The sequence below is a fragment of the Planococcus citri genome, chromosome 3 (genome assembly GCF_950023065.1).
Source record: "Planococcus citri chromosome 3, ihPlaCitr1.1, whole genome shotgun sequence".
Classification (NCBI taxonomy): domain Eukaryota; kingdom Metazoa; phylum Arthropoda; class Insecta; order Hemiptera; family Pseudococcidae; genus Planococcus; species Planococcus citri.
In genome coordinates, this window is record NC_088679.1 from 50,367,793 (window position 1) to 50,386,294 (window position 18,502).

Below are 18,502 nucleotides of genomic sequence, written 5' to 3' on the forward strand. Positions count from 1 at the left end.
TTGGGTGACAATCGCGACCTACGACCATAATTTTGAAAATAAGAGTCAAACGTTAGGATAGAGCGCTAACTTGAAACGCTTTGGTACACATTCTCGCTTTTGTGATTTTCTTTTTGGTAAACAACGTGCGCGTTAAGGCGCCGTTCCTTTTTTTGTCTAGCGATTTCACTTTTAGAGTAAGAAAGGATAACTATACCCAAGCATACATATTATGGGGGATGCATGCATGTATACACGAATGAATCTATGCCAATTGTTTAGCTGTAAGCAATAAAATATTTGTTCCATTTCTGGTTGTCCTTTCTTTCAGCAGTTTCTTATACACGCAAAAGCTATTGAAATGAAGATTTGAAGGCGTTATCTATGTACTAAAATCTTTTCAAATGTATACCAGCTGCATTACACTCCATACAAGCATAACCATAAAACATATACTTGAATGTATACTTTTTTAATTTCTATTACAAATCATAAAATTTCGGTGATTCGTTCGCTGACAAAATAAACATGAGAGTATTTAAGTTGAGGATTTTAAAAATTGGAAGCTTATATGTATTTATATGTATATGTAAGCAGGTACGAACATTTCAATTCATTCCACAGAGGTTTCATTTTTCAATTTTGGGCACATTTTTGGACATCAAAAAAATTTAATTCCTATGAAAAAAAAATCAAAAATTGATCAAAATGAGGCAGACAGCTGAAATTGGGATAAAGCGCACAACCTTACGTACCATTTTCAATCTCGCTCAAATTAGTTGATTTATCCTCATCAGGACACTTTCCATTGATTTTAAGCACAAATTCTGAAAACCCCTCTATGTTCGAATCAAAATTTTCCTCACAGGGAAACTATTTAAACCGACACAAAAAATTTTATCCAGACGTAAAAGAATCGATAGAGGACCTCAAGATACTCCACCGAGTAATTTTTCAGGAGCTGAAATTCATGTTTTGATTTTTTGGCGAATTTAAAAAAACTTGAATTTGGGTCAAAAATGAAAACAAAAAATCAACGTTAATTTCACCAAATTCAGTTGGAAATTAAAAATTTGGTTTGTACTTTTTTCGACCTTCCGAATTAATCGGCGATGGTTTTGAATCGTTCTGGAGCCTCTAGCGGATTTTGACTGTTTCATTCAGATTTCCAAAAATAATTACCGGGGAAAATTTTGGATTTATTTGAGCTGGCACAAAAATATTTTGAAAATATGTGCCTAAATCGATCGTAAGCGAGTTACGAATATGGTAGATCCGAGTTCATAGGTTTTGAATTTCATTTTCACCCTAACTTACCTACAGAGTTTATTCGAAAACTGGAAAATTCAAAAATCCGCTGGAGGCTTCAGAATCATACGAAGCCATCACTCATCGACACTCATGAGATCAAAAACAGGGTACAAACCAAATTTCAACTTTCTAGAAGAATCGGGTAAACTTTGAATTTATTCTTATTTTAGCCATTCGCAGCATTTTCAAAAATTGATCATGAATCTAAAAATTGTGGTTTTTGAGCTACTTTAAAGCTGGTGGTAAATTTTCAGGTTTTCCAGTCCGGTCTTAGAAAAAAATTCCGTACTTACCAAAAACTAAAGTAAAATTCAGCACCTACAAAATCGGATTCACTGTTTTTAGATTGAAGCACTTCGATGCACACTGCATCAGTAGTGACAGTAGTTCACTGCAATGTAGTGTTTGCGCAAATATAATAATAATTTTACCCACCTATACAATTCTGTGATTTGTTGACAGTATTTTGGGTGCGTGAGGCGCAGAAAGAAATTATCCTTGTTGACGCCAAATACAAAATACACACGTAGTAGTACCTATGTACTTTTCAGCAACATCTTATTCTGGTGAAAATGAAAGAATTCGTGCTATCGGAAAATAAATAATGTTCATAAATAATTCTTTGCAAAACTTGTTAAATTTTCTCACCCCTACGATGTGTTATTTTCGCAGCATCATGTTTCATGAAGTATCCAATGTTCCATTTCAACTTTTCCTTTCATCGTTTTTTTCCACAATTGAAAATTGTATCCATTTGCATGTCTTAATGAGTATTCTGCCGCAAGTAGATGAGAGTAGATTAAAATGAGCATTTACGGAAAAGAAAACAGTTCGGAAGGTTTTGTGTTTTAACGTAGGTATTAAGTCTTACAGTAAATGTCATAAACGATTCTATGAATAATTCAACAGTGTTTTCCTTCGAACGACGACGTTGCACCGTACCATTTTTCAATACAATTCGAGAACACCAAATGGCTATCTTATACCTCAATTTTACGCACAACAATATAATTCATCAACAAAGCGTTTTTAAATAGGTAGGACATTTTTTTTTTATTACACCTACCAATTTTCATTAGTTCATTTTCCACACGAGTTGTTTTCACAAGATGAAGATATCAAGAGTAAATTTTCATGTATTTTTTTCAAGATTTAAGAGGATCTTCCAGTTACCTAATCCAATAATGATTATGGAATAAAATTGCCTTTGTTTGAAATGCGATAGCTATGTTCTCTAACCAAAAACGTCTAATTTCATGTAATAATCTAACCCAACTATCAAAAAAATAAACACTCTTCCTGTTCATCTAATTTTGTTACCTGTGAATGTCAAAGGTCAACCTACATAAGTACCATGAGAAAAAAAATCATGAACTGTCTTTGGAAAAGAAAATCTTTTAAAAATTAAATAAAACAAAATTGGTATGGTATGGATATTTATATTTTTATAAAGTACTCGTAATTCACGTAACAGTGTATTAAATTGACCACATAAATGAGGGACATTATGGGGAATGTAAAAAAAAAGTACATCCAAAAATAAATATGTAGGTAGTAGTTGAAACGGAGATTCTCACAATAGGTAAGTAATCATTGAGTTCCACATTAATTTACAAACGGAAGCTATACATTTCAAATCATCAAGTACTTGATGAATAATTTACTCAATGTACTCAACTGTTAAAAAATAATAAAAAATATATAATGATGAAAGAAGTACATACCTACTTATATTTACATAAGTGTTTGTACATAATTGATATTTTTACTTAAAAGAAAAGACAAGAGATTAACTAATGTGTCAAGAACTGCATTGCAAGTATCTGTGTATCTTGACACAATTCTTTGCACAATATTCAAAATAATGGCACAATTCATCATTTTAAAAAAATAAATAAATGATTGGGTAGGTAAGCATAAGTACAGGTGGATAGATGGAGATAGAGAATAATTTCATTAGTAGGTATAGGTATAGTACATATAAATTGGGGATCAAATGCAAGTTGGTAGGTATTACAAAATTCATCATCATTTTATTTCTATTTAGCAGTACATGCCATTTAAGAACATAAATATACTTATTATGTAGACTCTGCATGTAATTTTAATTAGGTACCATGAAGATTTCATTAAAAATAAAAAATAAATGATAGATTTTGTCTTCTCTTTTACATATGTTTGTAAAACCAAACTTCATTCTAAAATGTAACTTTAATTCAATTATAAAAACATCATAGGGTTAAGAAATCTTCAAGAAAATGCTTAAAAAGATATCTACTTGCATAATTGAAGCAAGGACCTTGTCGTCGCTGGAATTATGTCTATCTACCTCAATAAGTACCTATATCCATTATCTATCCTTTACACATTCAGTGTTGAAATATTTTGACTAGAGATTTGCCTCATTTATTATTGAATGTCTAATTCTCAATGTAGAATAAATAATACAAATCAAAATTTTTGGAATTTTAAGCTGAAATGGGAGTTTTCTCATTAAATAAAAGTAACATAGCACTTACACTCATTCATAATCAACATAATTCGATAGACGCCTAAATTAAATTGTATCATGGCACTTGATAAAAAAGTATTATTTATTCCACCTTTCCTAGGTCATTAATCTATAGGTACCTATTGAGGGTGCTTTTTAAATCAAACTATTTGTATAATCACAAATTCATTTCCAAAAATGAAACAAAATAATTTTGAATAGTTAATGTCTAATAATTACAAGTAGGTAATATTTTCAATAGATGAAAATGGCAAATAATTATCATCACACTTGACCAGAATAGCTATTATCTGCATTATTTGGATTCTGTTCTTTTTCACTAGGCAGTGCACTGTTTTGTTTACTTGATTCTTCAACTTTTTCTAATTTGGGAACATTTTCTGAGCCTGCAGTTTGTATACTGTCGGAATGTTCATAAGAACTGCTAGATGAGGAGTGTTTATTTTGTTGTTCAATTGCTGATAATACGTTTTGCAACAAGTCTTGAGATAAAACTCTTTCATTGGACAATCCAGATACTCCATTTGAGGACTGCAGTTGGAATTCAAACTGGTTTTGGTCATATCCAGTACCATGGAGATTGTTGCTGCTAATGGTGGGCAATTCAACAGAATGTGAAGGAGTGATAGAAGGTGCTTTATCTCCTAATGAGCTCAGAAGTGATTGTAATTCTGGATTTGAGGTAGCATATCCATCAGAACCAAATGATGAAGGCACATTGAATGATTGTTGTGGAGCTTGATTGAAAGAAGAGCTCTCAACTGGTGCCTCATATCCTGTGTTTTGAGAATATTGGATATTAGGTGATGGATTGTTAAACTTTAAGCTGTTGTCATATGAATTGGAATCTCCATTGAATGTAGTGTCTTTGGAAGACTGTTTTGCAGAGTAAGAGTCATATGAACCATCATTTTGTTGGTAATTATCAGAATAACTGGAGGAATCACCTGCAGATGTATCATCAGGTTTAGATACTTCTGGAATGGCAGGTGGGATATAAGTCTGACCTCTAAATTCTGATCCTCTGTAGTCATTGCCATCTTTTCCTACAGATTGCAATAAACCTGATGGCACTGGAGCTCTAAACTTGATGGGTTTTTTAGGCTGTAATTTTGGTCCCTCTATTTGTTTTCCTGAAGGAACTCCATAGGCTAAACCAATTTGCTGGGTTGGATAACTTGATACAGTGTAACTATCTTTTAGCACTCCATTATCTGAGGATAATGAGCTACCAAACTGAGAGAAAGAGGAATGATCATCACAGTGTACTTGAGGATTTGGGAATGAGTTAACAACTTGTGGATTTGGGAATGAGTTAACAACTTGAGGATTTGGGAATGAGTTAACATTGGAGAATCCATTATCATAATTTGTCAATGCTAAATTTGAGAAAGATTTTATAAAATCAAATGGTACGTCATAACTAGCACTAGGGATCTGGTTCACAGAAAGTGGAGAATGGGGATGAGAGTAATATTCATTGGAAGCTTGATATGAATTCTGTGGTACTGTAAATTGTTGTTCGTAATAAGATGTCTGTACTTGAGGGTAAGCTCCAATAAAAGATGCTAATTCTGCCCCCTTCAAAGGTTTCCATCCATCATAGCTGATAACTGGGGGTGTGGGTGGTGAATGAATACTAGATGAACCCGATGATTGGTGATGATTTCCAAGCAACGAGTATAAGCTACTCTTCAAGTTATTGTAGAAAGAGAATTTTGAAGATGAACTACTCTCACTTTTTGTGTTTGATCCATATTTCAGAGAGAGCAAATCTGGATTTAATGACAAAGATGAAGGTGGTTTCTGTGGTGGTCCATATTGTGGGCTTGGTGGTTTAGATGGGTAAGATGGAGGTCCATAGTTTGGTTTTGGAGGACCATATTGAGGTTTTGGAGGACCATATTGTGGTTTTGGTGGGGAGTACTCAAATGGTGGTGGACCATATGCAGGTTTTGGAGGAGGTCCGTATGTTGGTTTTGGTGGTGGTGGAGGAGGGCCATATGTTGGTTTAGGAGGACCATACACTGGTCTAGGGGGAGGTGGTGGTGGCAAATAAGAAGGTTTTGGTGGGGGTGGACCATAAGTTGGTTTTGGGGGTGGAAGGTAGCTATTACTTGGAGGAAGATAAGAATTGCTTGGTGGAAGATAAGTATTACTTGGTGGACCATATACTGAAGGAGGTGGACCATAGGAAGGAGATGGATTGGTAGGAGGTCTTTCATATCCAAACCCAGATTGTTTGGTGAGAATTTCATTGCTCTCTGGGGGTGCTAAGCCAGGTACACTGTAATCAAAAGATGGTGCACTTAGAGGAAAAACTGGAGTAGTAGCTTCAAAATCAGAGATTCTTGCATTGTAGCTGTCACCTCCTTGCGGTGGTGCCAAGCCAGGTGGGCTATAATCATAAGAAGGTGCACTTAAAGGGAAAACTGGAGTTGTTGCCTCAAAATCAGAGACTCTCGACTCGTAATTGTCTTTTGATTGAAAGTTATTGGGAGGAGTATCAGCATTATCCAAAGATACTGGAGCACCATATGCGTTAGTCAGTATGGGAGCTTCTCGTCGAATAACTCCTGCATTATTTTTGTTATTCACAACTGCTGCAGATTCATGAAGTAGAATTCCTAGTAGTAGCATCCATGCCTACAACAAAATATAACATAGGGTAAATTTCACAAAATGACATTAATTAAATGTGCTGCTCAGTATAGGTAAGTGAAGTTATTAAGGTAGGTAAGTGCATTAAACAAATTGTGCATTAGTAGGTACATACACATATTCAGTATCAACATTTTATGACTTTTGTATTCTTTTCTTTCTAGTTTTCACCCATGTTTTTTTAGGTAGTTAATTTGAAATGCCCAAAGCATTCAATTGACCACTTACTACACCATTTGGTGCTGTTTGTCACTTCAAAGGAACCTGGAGTGTGACTAGAAGGTGAGACAATGAACCAAAAAAATTGCAAGGTTATAGCTTTGTTTAAACCTAAAGAAACATTTAATTTGTAATAGGTAGTAATTTTTTGCCAGTTTTGCTTCTTTAGACAAAGGTACAGCTTTGGATAAGGCACCAATCATGCTCAAGTGTTGTTCAAATATACTTCAAACATTGTAGAAGTGATTTTTGATGTTCATACACCTCTCTCAGCTTTTCAACTAGTATACTTGTCATTTTTTCAAAATTTGTTATTTTTCAGCATCTTTAAACACAGCTCAAGCTTGATGTAATTAGGCCACAAAGCTTAATTTTTGCACAAATACATTACCTATAAAGTTTATGATGGTGAAGAGCTTTTTGATATTTTTGGTCAATTTTGAGAATTTTAGGGTGCCAAAAGGGGGGAGTGGATGGTCAATTTTCAAAAATCAAAAATTTTTCACCTTCAGTCAGTAATTGGCAGCAAATCATCAAAACTATAAGTATTCCAAATTTCATCAACTTTGGTCCAGCCAATCCTTCTGGACTTGAGTGAGACTTGACAAAAAATGAGGTACTTGAAACTTAACAAATTTTCATGGTACAAAAATCATTCTTATATAATATTCTGAAAGGTCTTTAAAAATGAGAAAAACAACATTTTTGCTCTTTTATTTTTTTGATAATGCATAGTTTTTACAAAAATTCTGTGGGTGATATTGCTGATGTCATGGGCAAAATTATGTAGTCATCAAAATTTTGAAAAAAAAGACGTGAGTAGGATCAATAAAAGAAAAAGCAGAAGGAAAATATTTCAAATGTTAGAATTTATTTTTTAATTTCTATGAAAATCTAACAAATAAATAGGTCAAGTATGTACAGGGTGCCCAGAAATATCGGGTACATACCCCTAAAAAGTTTTCTGCCAAATACTTCGCGGTTGGTCATAGTGAATGATAATAATCGCACATGATTGGATGTTGGACTGGAGAGATAACATTCCACCAATCATAGGTATGCATCTATTTCACGTTGCCAACCTATATTTTTAATGAAAAACTTTCTTAGGGGTACTCGATATTTCTGGGCACCCTGTACCTATTGTGCCCCATTTTCAAAAATTCACCAAAAATCGAAAAATCAACTTGAGCAGCTGAAAATTTTGTTCACAGGTGTGGGTGACATAAGCTCTGCGTGCCTTTCAGTGAAAATGTGGTGGGTGAATTGGTAAGGTTCCCTTGCAATAAATAAAAAATGCTCATAATATTCGTTGCAAAATTTTACTGAAGATCAGGTTCGAGAACAGTAGATACTTTTTCTCTTGAGCTTGAACTTTCAACGTGGTTAGAGGCTGGAGTCAACATGCAATCAACTTTCTTGACCACACAAACAACTAACCAGAAGTCTGATGATTTAAAATTTGTTACTAAACTGCATAATACGTAGGTAGGTATTCACGAAAGTAGAAAATGAATGACTTTATAAACTAGCATCGATTAGAGAATAATACAGGTATGTACCTGATATGTTAGAGAATACATAGTACCTAGGTATAATAATCAAACATACGTCGCGTCGGTCTAAAATACCTGCAGGCAATTATAGGATGCATACAAATTGAAGAGAGAAATACGAGTAATTTCAGGGTTTCCTACTATTTACACATATTACAGGGCAAGTAGTATGTAGCTAAAATACTGCCATAGATACTGAACTTGGAGATAACACACCTACCTATATGTGCAATTGATTTTGATTTTGTCAATGTAATTATGATCATAAACTCTATGCACCCACATTTGTTTTTCTTTTCATTTCAACACAGAAGTATGTTTATCATTGTCCGTCTACAGTTATCAATTGAAATACCCAACCATCCTAAAGAGATTGTTTTAAACCAGGAGTGATACTTAGTTGCATATCTTTCAACCTGGAAGCATGAGCGAATAAAATTTTAGAATCATTTTTGCATTTTTCCATTCATGTTTTCCTACATACCTACTCATACATAGCTGTTCGTTCGCACTTTTGCGGAAGAAATAAATATCAAAAAAACGCAAAATGTTTATCTATACCTACTAGGCGAAAAAACTGGAAAATGAACTTTGAAAAACACATTTTGGCCCCTCCACCCTGACTGGGGGTCTGAAAATCTTTTCAGCGTATTTTCTCATCATGGGTCACCTTTGAGGTGAGTTTCGTTGAAATCCATCTCTGGCCCCAAAACCGTACCTTATCCTCCTATACCCTTTTTGTTGGCCATTTTTTCAATAGGTACTTGATATACTTTGTACCTTAGAATTACGTAATCATCAAAATTCAGTTCCATGTCACATTAAATAAAGGAATAAAATATGTATACTTAATTAGACCTGTGCGTATCTATTTATTGTTTTAAAAGACCTGTGTTTTTTCAAAAACAAAAAACAATACCCCACTGGCCGCATTTTTCCATAAATCATTCAGAGAACTCCTTTAATTTTTTTTTATACCTGTTCATATACTCGTAGGTACTGTTACCCAAAGTAAGTTTCATGATCACTTTCCATATTTGGAAGCCGGGGGCACTTTACCACGACTCTCAAGTTCAAAGTAAGTACTTTCACATTCATTACATCATAGATTCACACCCGGCAGATAAAGCTAGCAATACTCAAGTCGATTTCTATTCGTCGTGAAGAATATAATAACGCATTACTTTTAAACGTGGATAACACAGTACAGTCTAACAAACACTCGAATGATAGGTACTTACTTATGAAATATTAATAATGACTAATTTCAAAGACCGAGTAGCTATACAAAACTAGCATAGTGTCCAGATACATATTTTCCAGTTTTATTCACGAGTAGGTACATAGGTGTAGTAAGTTGGCTTCCACGTAAAATTTATTAATCATAATTAAAACCTGCGGGCGTGTTTCTGCACAACAATTAGGGGGTTTGTACTTTACCTCGGGTAAATGCATTATACGCATCGTCACATAGGTATCCAAATAGAAATGTAGAAAGTAAAATTTTCCCCAGGTAGAGTACAAGTTGATCTACGTTGTGTGATCGTAAAAATATCAAGAGGTTAGAAGGCGAGCGGCGAGTGGGCAAAATAAATTCAATCATGTTCTCAAGTTGGAAAAGAAAGGTGACAAATCACAGGAGGTACCTATTTACACACTATGATGGTGTTTCTTTTTTACAATGAAGGTAGTTACTGATTTACGAGCAAATAATATTTTTAGGAAATAATTTCGATGACAGCTGTAATGGTCTAATGGGGTCATAAAAACTTGAAATTTGAATGTCCGAAAATTTATGGCAGAACTTGCCTAATTTAACGTGCGATGAACGAATACCATGTGTCAGTATAGTTTCTGATTGATCCAAAGCACCGTTCAAGGTATCAAAGAGATGAACTTATAAAGAAAACCTACTTAGCAAATCCCAGTAGGTAACATTGATGTCTGAGGTCTATTGAAAAATTGCCAACATTAATTGTCTATTAGTACCCACTGTTCGTGCTTATGTATTCGCGCACAAGGAATCTGTCTGATGTTATCGCAGACGAACTAATAAAAGGTTTGAATAACATTGAAGTGAGTTTAATGTACCGCGATGAATTTGTAACATAAAATAATGGATTTAATTAGAAACACTTTGTCTTCGTAAGAGCTGTTAAATTCAAGTTTTCTGTTTACCTTGTTTAAAAATAACTCAACCTCTATTTACAAATATTTTTATTGTGGAGGTACCTGAATGAAAAAATTGTCACCAACAGGTACAATTATCCAAAAAGTAATTCGGTCCCGCCATAGGTAGATACCTTTCGAATCAGGATTGAAATTTTGGGATCTATTTCGCAGGCACCTATCCATAATGATAACCAACTAATTTCAGATTTTGATCTCAAGATTCAATCTTTCTGTAGCTGTGTCACTAATTTTCAAAAATTTCAAAAATTCAAAAAATCGATTTCAGTAGCTCAATACTTATTTCTCAAACGTGAATGTTCGATTTGAAAACACACACAAATAAATCAACAAAAATCCTACTTATTATGACAAACTTCTGATATTATTTTTACTCTTTTCAAAAAAAAAGTGAAAATTTATAGAAAGATTAAAAAAAACTTGTTTAGCTGATGGGTGTCACTAATGGAGAAGTAAGGAATACATGTGTCATTCAGAGGAGAGGACAAAAAAAGTTCTAAGGTTCATGTTAAAATGTTGAACGAATAAGTAAATATTTTGAGAAAATTTTTTAATTTCTTTTACGTATTTTTTCGAATTAGAAAAAAATAACGTCGACTTCAGACTCTCATTGGAAGAAACGGTAATTTCTTTGTAAATAGGTATATGTAGCAATTTCTCATCACGAGAGACAATTTTTTAAAAGTTGAAAAGAAAAAAATTGCCTTCTTGCTCGATCAACCAATCCATTTTTTAAGAAGCCCTAAATTTTTTCAAAGAAAAGAGAGAATAAAGAACGAAAAAATTGTAAAAATTTTTCTTAGTGAAGCAAATACGTGAAAATTTCGTCAACTGTGTTGGAGAGAAAAAAAGAAGTTAAAATTCAGTTCTCTCCATCTCCAACGAAGCAAGGTCAAAATACGATTGATAAAACAGAAATCAGTAGACAGCCTGATAAGTTCATTCAAATAAACAATTAGCACTTCAAATAGACGGATTTAAGATGAATTGCCTGTCAAAATAAAAAAAGAAAAGAAAGCAATAAAGAAAAAACTAATACGAGTGCATTTTCAAATAAAATTGAATTGATCGGATTAGGAAGTTTATTTTATTTTATATTATTTATCGAACGTAGCTTATAGAACTCGAATGAGAATGACGAACATTGATGCAGTTCCAACAAGTGTGTGATGTAACAGGCAAGTACGAGTAGGTAACTTATGTTAGATATTCTACTTGCCGTCAATAAACTGTTAAGGAACGTTAAATGTCGCAGTGTGAGTTCATATTTCAATTGTTGAAGTAGAAAAAAAATCTGCGAACACATAATTATAGGCCTATGGTAGAGGCAGAGGCGCGAGTAGGTACTTGAGCGTGCAGATAATGTTGCTCTTCTATAGACGGTCTTATGGCAAGATCGTCCAAGTGGATAATCACTTATATTCAATTATACGCGCAATCAACTCGTTACATGCCTACTTATATCCACATTAAATAGGTATGTATTGTCAAGATTAACTCACTTTGTTACATTGACTAATTTAAAAAATTCTATTCATTTCTTAAGCTTTTTTTCAATTTGAAGTAGGTACTATAGCATCTCGAAAAAAAACTGATATAAAAAATTGAAAATATTATTTCAAAAGTACATAGGCGTAAAAAAAATTAAGTGATAGGTATTAGGTACGCTAGTTACGTAGCCTATATTAATGATAAAGTGGATGATTATTATTGTTTTGATCATCCAAAGTTACGGTAATTGAAGGCCTAATAACGCTAATTTATACTTGGAGAACGTGCGCTCCCATTTTAAGTACAATGTTTCTCGTTTTTTATTCAAAAAAGCGGCATTTTTATTCCAGTCGGAAATTAGTGCCAATTGCTGCGAACTTGCCTCGTTTAAATTTATATTAGAATTCTTTGCGACTAATTTTTTTTCCTCTGCTGCTTTTGTTTTTGTATTAATCAACGTATTTAAACATTCTTGTTTTTTTACAAGCTCTTTAATAATTAAAGACCTTTCATTTTGCAAATGCGTAAATGAATTTCGCGTCGATTTCATTTTTTGCTCCTCGAGGATTATTTTGTTGAAGTAAATTTGCTGCAGAATTTGCTTACGATTTTCGTATTCATCGATAGCTTTGCTTTTAAGTTCCTGTTCTCGTTTACTCGTTAGGTCTTGGTAATGTTTTTTCACATTGTCGATAATTTTGCTATGGTTTTCAATTAATCGTAACTTTATTCTCTCGAAATTTCGCTCCATTTCGTGCGCATTTTTTTCTCTCGCGTTCGTCATTAAATCATCGAATTCTTGTTTACTTTGTTTCAAAGCTTTCATTTTTGCTCTACAACTCATCAATTTCTCTTCCAAAACGGAACGTTCGTTTAATGAATTGCCTTTTGTATCGGTAGCCAAATTCATTCTTGATCATTCGTCTGTGCACTTGGTCGTGTTTCGTTCAATGTATTTCCGCCGTTTTAGGTTTCCGTTTTCTTTCGTTATATTTTTTGCTTCTTTTTCACTTTTTATCCAACCTTTATATATATTTTTCAAATCAATAAAAATGATGTTCAATGGTCGACTTTCAAAGCGATACCTACCACCTCCTGTCTATGTAGTTATGTACCTATCCGAGTACCTATATTTATTGACGTTTTGCTATGCAATCGCCACTTTGTATAGATACCCATACTTACTTACATTTCTAACCCGTTAATCAATCCACGATTTATAGTTGTAGGATGTAATCATTTTACATTCTTGTTTCACGCAGTCACTCCACTTTTACCTAATACCAACTTGACGTCATATGGGCTCCCTATTCGGTAGACGAGCTTTCTTCGGTAATCGCAGATTAAATTATGTTGAACGCGTGATATCAGAATTGGTATTCGTCATTCATAACAGTGACTGGACTACTTAGAAGAAACAAATTTGTGTCATTTTATAATTCGACCTTCTAAAGGATATAATAGTTGGAGACGATTATCGAATAACTTAATTTATTCGGTACGAATGACTCGAATCGTATAGTTATTGGAATAATGAAATGTAGGTGACTACTTACAGGTATTTTTAAATTTTTTTGTGGGTGGTGATGAATCAATAAAGGTATTAATGAATCACGGAGCAGAATATAGATTTTGTTGGCTCATCAGTGACGTGTGACGTGAAATGAGCAAGGTCGCGGACAAATCGGTTTTCAGGAAAAGGTTTGACTCAGAAAAGAAAGTATGTATTTTTCAATTTGTTTACTTTACATCCGTTTTGTTCGTTACTGACAGAGATAGGACGATTCGCAAAAAAAAAAAAATGAATTGGATTCAAAGGGCGCGATTCGTCCAAAAATTAAGGGCCGTATTCATAGACGTTACTTAAGGGTCACTTGGCTAAGTTGTGAATTTTGAAGCAATTTTTCCAGACGTGATTGAATTTTTGAAATTTTGTTTATTGTTAAATTGAGAGATTGGACTCCGAAATATCGATTTATTACTTTAAAAATATTATGAAATTTTTATTCGTTTATGAGAAAAATTGCTTCAAAATTCACCACTTAGCCAAGTGACCCTTAAGTACCTAACGTCTATGAATACGGCCCTAAATCTGATTCAAAATCTGAGATTCAGTTTTCAAATGAATCGCGATTCAATGGACTCGCAATTCAATGTTGCTATTTTTGATCTACTTACTGCTGACCCAAAATGAATCATAAAATATTTCGGACAGATTTCGTGGCATTTTTTGAAAAACAGAGGTTTTTAAACACCTAAATTTGACAAAAATAAAATCATAAAATTTTTCGGATAGATTTTGTGGCATTTTTTGAAAAACATCGAAGTTTCAAAACAGCATCTTGAGATTCCAGATTAAATTGATTGAAACTGCCTGCATTCCATCTCGGAATTAATGTCAAAAATTTGTGTGTAAATTGAATTTCATCTTTCTACCTGAAATGGAGGCGGAAGGGTAATTTTTCAAATTTTCATAGAAGTATGAAATCGATCGATGGCAAAAAATATGAATCAGATTGGAATACACCATTGAAAAAAATAACGGTTACATATCGACCACGATGGTCCAAAAAGTAAGGTAGCTGAAAGCTTCAAAACGACTTGAAACCACCTGCAGTCGACTTCAAATCGTATTGAAATCGGTTTGCAGAGTGAATTTCGACTTTTTAACTCCATTTGATGAAATGCGGGAATTTCAAGTTTTTAAAAACTGCTAGAAGCTCTAGGAATTTTCAAAAAGTCGTTGGAGGCTCCAAAATGACTCGAATGTGTAATTTTTTGCTTAAATTTCCAAAAAAGATCTACTTTTGCTATACTTAGTTGTCAAAGGCTTGCTTTTTGCTAAAAAAATTTAAAAAATTCTCATTTTTTCACATATTACGAAAATTGATCAAAAGTCTCACCTTTTTACGAAACTGCGAAAAAGCCTTTTCTTTTTCTAAAATCGTCAATGTATCTCTTTTTGCTGTAAATTGTTTTTTTTTTTTCGTTGTTGCCAGAAATCGAAAAATTCTTGTTTCGTTGCCGAAAATTACAACAAAATCTCACTTTTTTTTACCAAAATTGCCAAAAAGCTTTTCCTCTTGCTAAAATTTTAAAGTAGGTACTAGGTAGCGTGTTTTGCTATCAAGTTTTTTGCCAGAAATTGAAAAATTCTCGCTGTTTTGAAATGGATATCTACGAAGTGTCGTTTTTTTAAAACTGAAAATTCCGAAGTCTCACAAAATTCTGAAGATTCTTTTAACCACTGACAGCTCATCAAACTAATCTTTGGCTTTAAAAATGTTGATTTTTGAATGAGCATCAACTCAGAAGTTTGTACTCCACTCCCCCCTCCTCACAAACTATCCTGAAAGTTGCTGCATGCTATGACAAAATCATTTGATCATTTTATGCATATTATAAAGTTTACATACTGAAGAAATTTGAACGATTGGAGTGGATTGAAAAAATTCATATTTTGATTTCGACCAAATTCGGTAAAGTTCATTTTGAGTTGGAAGCGTCGTAATGAAAATTTGCACGTCATAGCTCAAAATAGTATATGGATCTTATTGTGAGATCTGAAAATGACGTAATTTCAAAAAAAGAGACAGAAGACGTTACAATTTAAGAATCTGCCCATCTCCGAACCGAGCCAACCTTTCTCGATTTTATACCACGCTTAAGCTTTCATCAACATACTCGTACGTTGGAAAGGTGTGAAATCCAAAACTTAGGATACCTACCTACGTAGCAAACTTGGGCTACAACAACACATTCGTGACATGTACCTATCTATAATCTTAATTTTCCAGATTACTTTTGGTATTTATATTTTAGTAGGTGGATATATTCTTTCAATAATAATATGTACATACGAGTACATAAAGAAGTAATAAAAATTGGAATTTAGTGGAAATTTACTCATGAAACCAGTTTTGGTGTAATCAGCCGAATAATAAATTTTCCCGCATTTTCTCCCTCACTTCAGTCTAAGTATGCATGATTCCTTTCCATGAAAGTTAACTGCAGAAATTAGACCTACCTATAATTCATGTTTCAAAAATTCAGATTTTCCAGAGCAGAATTTGGGAAAGCAATTTTTTCAAATAATCATTTTCCTGCAAAATCACCCACAAAAAAGCTATTTACTTACTGAAGGAGCTAGTAATGGACTTTTTCTTCAAAATTTGAAGTTTCATTATGAAAAATTTGTCATTTAAAAAAAAAATAAAATATTTCTATGCACGTGCATTCATTACATTTTCACCTCCCATCCACTTGAACAATACGTTTTTGTTCTCCTTCGCAGCTTCAACCTAATGCCGAATTGAAGGGGAGGGGTTACCTAAGTTTTTTGCATTTGCAGCATACATAATTTCCAAATGCGCATCAGAGATTTGAAAAAATAGTTTACTCGTCTGATTGACAAATCCAAGTTTTATGATTAGCACTTTTAGGTCAAATCAGCTCCTCCCCCTCCCTCCATAGACTTGTGATTTAATCAAAATTATACCCTCAACGATTTTCATTTGGGAACCTTCTGAATTCCGCATCATCCAAATTGCCTTCGCCATAATTATGAGTTCCGTTTTTTAAACGAGCAAACAGTCCTATCTATCTTTGTTTTAAAATTCACGGCGCAAGACAACTGCTGCAGCTTTGCTGCTTTGCACTGCAATTAATACCGTAGGTTGTAACAATGTAGCATGTACGTAGATGATACCTTTATTATCATCATGATGCGGTATTTAAGTGTGGCTAAATTGACTTAGGCACATGCAATTACGTACCTACCTACACATGAAATCACCGTCACGCGTACCTACTTGTATGTATAATATTTAAATTGGCCGAGTTATATGTATTAAAACGTGCTCATTGCGCGTACTCCATACATACCTTCATTTTTGGCGGGAGAATTTCAATAGATGAATAGGATGAAAATGTTGTTGACAGAATACGATGATTTTTCGCTTATAGTATAATCACAGCATGTGGTATATAAAAAGGCGACAATTAATCATGGATAAACATCGGTTTTATTTTTAAATTCGTAATTATTTAACCATTTTATTCACTGTAATTCAGAAAAAAAAACACTTGAAACAAACAAATTTTGACAGACAGAATATTAACTTTCACGAACTATGGATGGTGAATTTTACGTAATATGCGAGAAAAAGCGCGCACGTAACAAAACGTACTAAATTGTGGCCAAATATTAAAAAACCTTTACCGCTCAACGGGTATCGGTTTAGCTCCCACTATAAAGTAGCCATCTAGTTCGGACTTCGGTGGGCATAAATGATGACGCAGATGCGGGCGCTATGGGAGTTGATGATAACTCTGAAGTGAAAGTCGGATACAGAGGTCTCCTTCTCCCGATTTGAAAGAAAGCGAGAGCTTAGACACGTCTTTACCCTTGATGGTAACCGGTTATGACCTTCCAGTCTGATGACCTTGGCAGCGCTTCTTCATTCCGGATTGTTTTTCGGTAAATTCGTCTCCCGAACCGTTTGATGTAGACGGGCCTTTATTATATCCGGGGAAAATTATTATGGAATAACATGAACGGTATGTAATCGAGACGGAGATGCAAGTTGCTTCGTTAACCGCTCACGTTACGTCGAATGCGAGGTGTAATTTTCATAGTATAATACCTATACCTATCTAATACCCATTTATCTGTGTACCTGTGCCCACGTTTAATCTCGTTTTGTCTGTGAGTATTCTGTACGAGCTTAATCCAACGTCTTGATCGTTGATCGTCGCTCAAAAACCATTGCATGTTTTATTGAAATAGGTACCCAACAATGATGATTGATTTTTCTCAACAAAAAAAAACTATTTGCAAATTTTCAACAGTTCATGCTCAGTTCTTGAAAATGATGTTGGATTTCGATGGCAATGGCCTAAGTTGACGCCAACCTTCAACGGAAAAGTCCATTTTTCTCAAATCAAGTTAGGTAAGGGCTAGAGCAAGAAAACCAGCGACCTTCTCTTTGAGAACTTACCTATACCTATATTCGCCTCCAGGAGCACTTCCGGAGCTGAAAAAATTTCTGAGTGACTTTCAACTCAAAATGAAGGTAACATTAATTCAGTCAGAATTTCCCTACAGTTTTTCTGCACCATCCACCCTAGACCCCTCCGCCCCATACAATTTGCTGAATAATGAAAAAACAACAAAAACCGGCATTGTGAATCATCTGAACCTGAATGAATCAACGTTTTTCAGGGAAGACAATGATCAAAAAAAGAATCGAAAAAGAAATTTTTTAATGTTTTTTTTGAAAAAAGAACACCCCTGGTGTTTAATATGAGCAAATTTGTTATCGAGAGGATGTTTGGATAAAGGTATTTAAGTAGTACCTACTCGACCAAGAAAGCTCTTCAGTCGGGTTTCAGACTGCTCTCTTTTATTCCTCCATCAACTGAGTATTTCTAATGAAATTTGAATCACTCTATAAATGTCTTCAGGAGAATGGCTTGCTGTCTCGAGCGAGTGTTTTCCTATCCTCAATTTTAAACCCATATTTTTTTAAAAGTTGACATGTCGGTATAGTAATCTGCTGAAAAAAAAACACACCACACTGAG

At 34.0% G+C, this 18,502-nt stretch overlaps 1 protein-coding gene across 1 annotated transcript; it reads right to left on the reverse strand.

The window, feature by feature from the left end:
• Positions 1-2,713: 2,713 nt before the first annotated feature.
• On the reverse strand, positions 2,714-17,251 carry LOC135839751 (atrophin-1-like). Its single transcript, XM_065355931.1, has 2 exons — positions 16,804-17,251; positions 2,714-6,448 (listed from the first exon to the last, which is right to left on the reverse strand). Exons 1-2 carry the CDS (start codon positions 16,807-16,809, stop codon positions 4,067-4,069), a joined length of 2,388 nt encoding a protein of 795 aa, XP_065212003.1. The 5' UTR covers positions 16,810-17,251; the 3' UTR covers positions 2,714-4,066.
• Between the last annotated feature and the right edge of the window lie 1,251 nt (positions 17,252-18,502).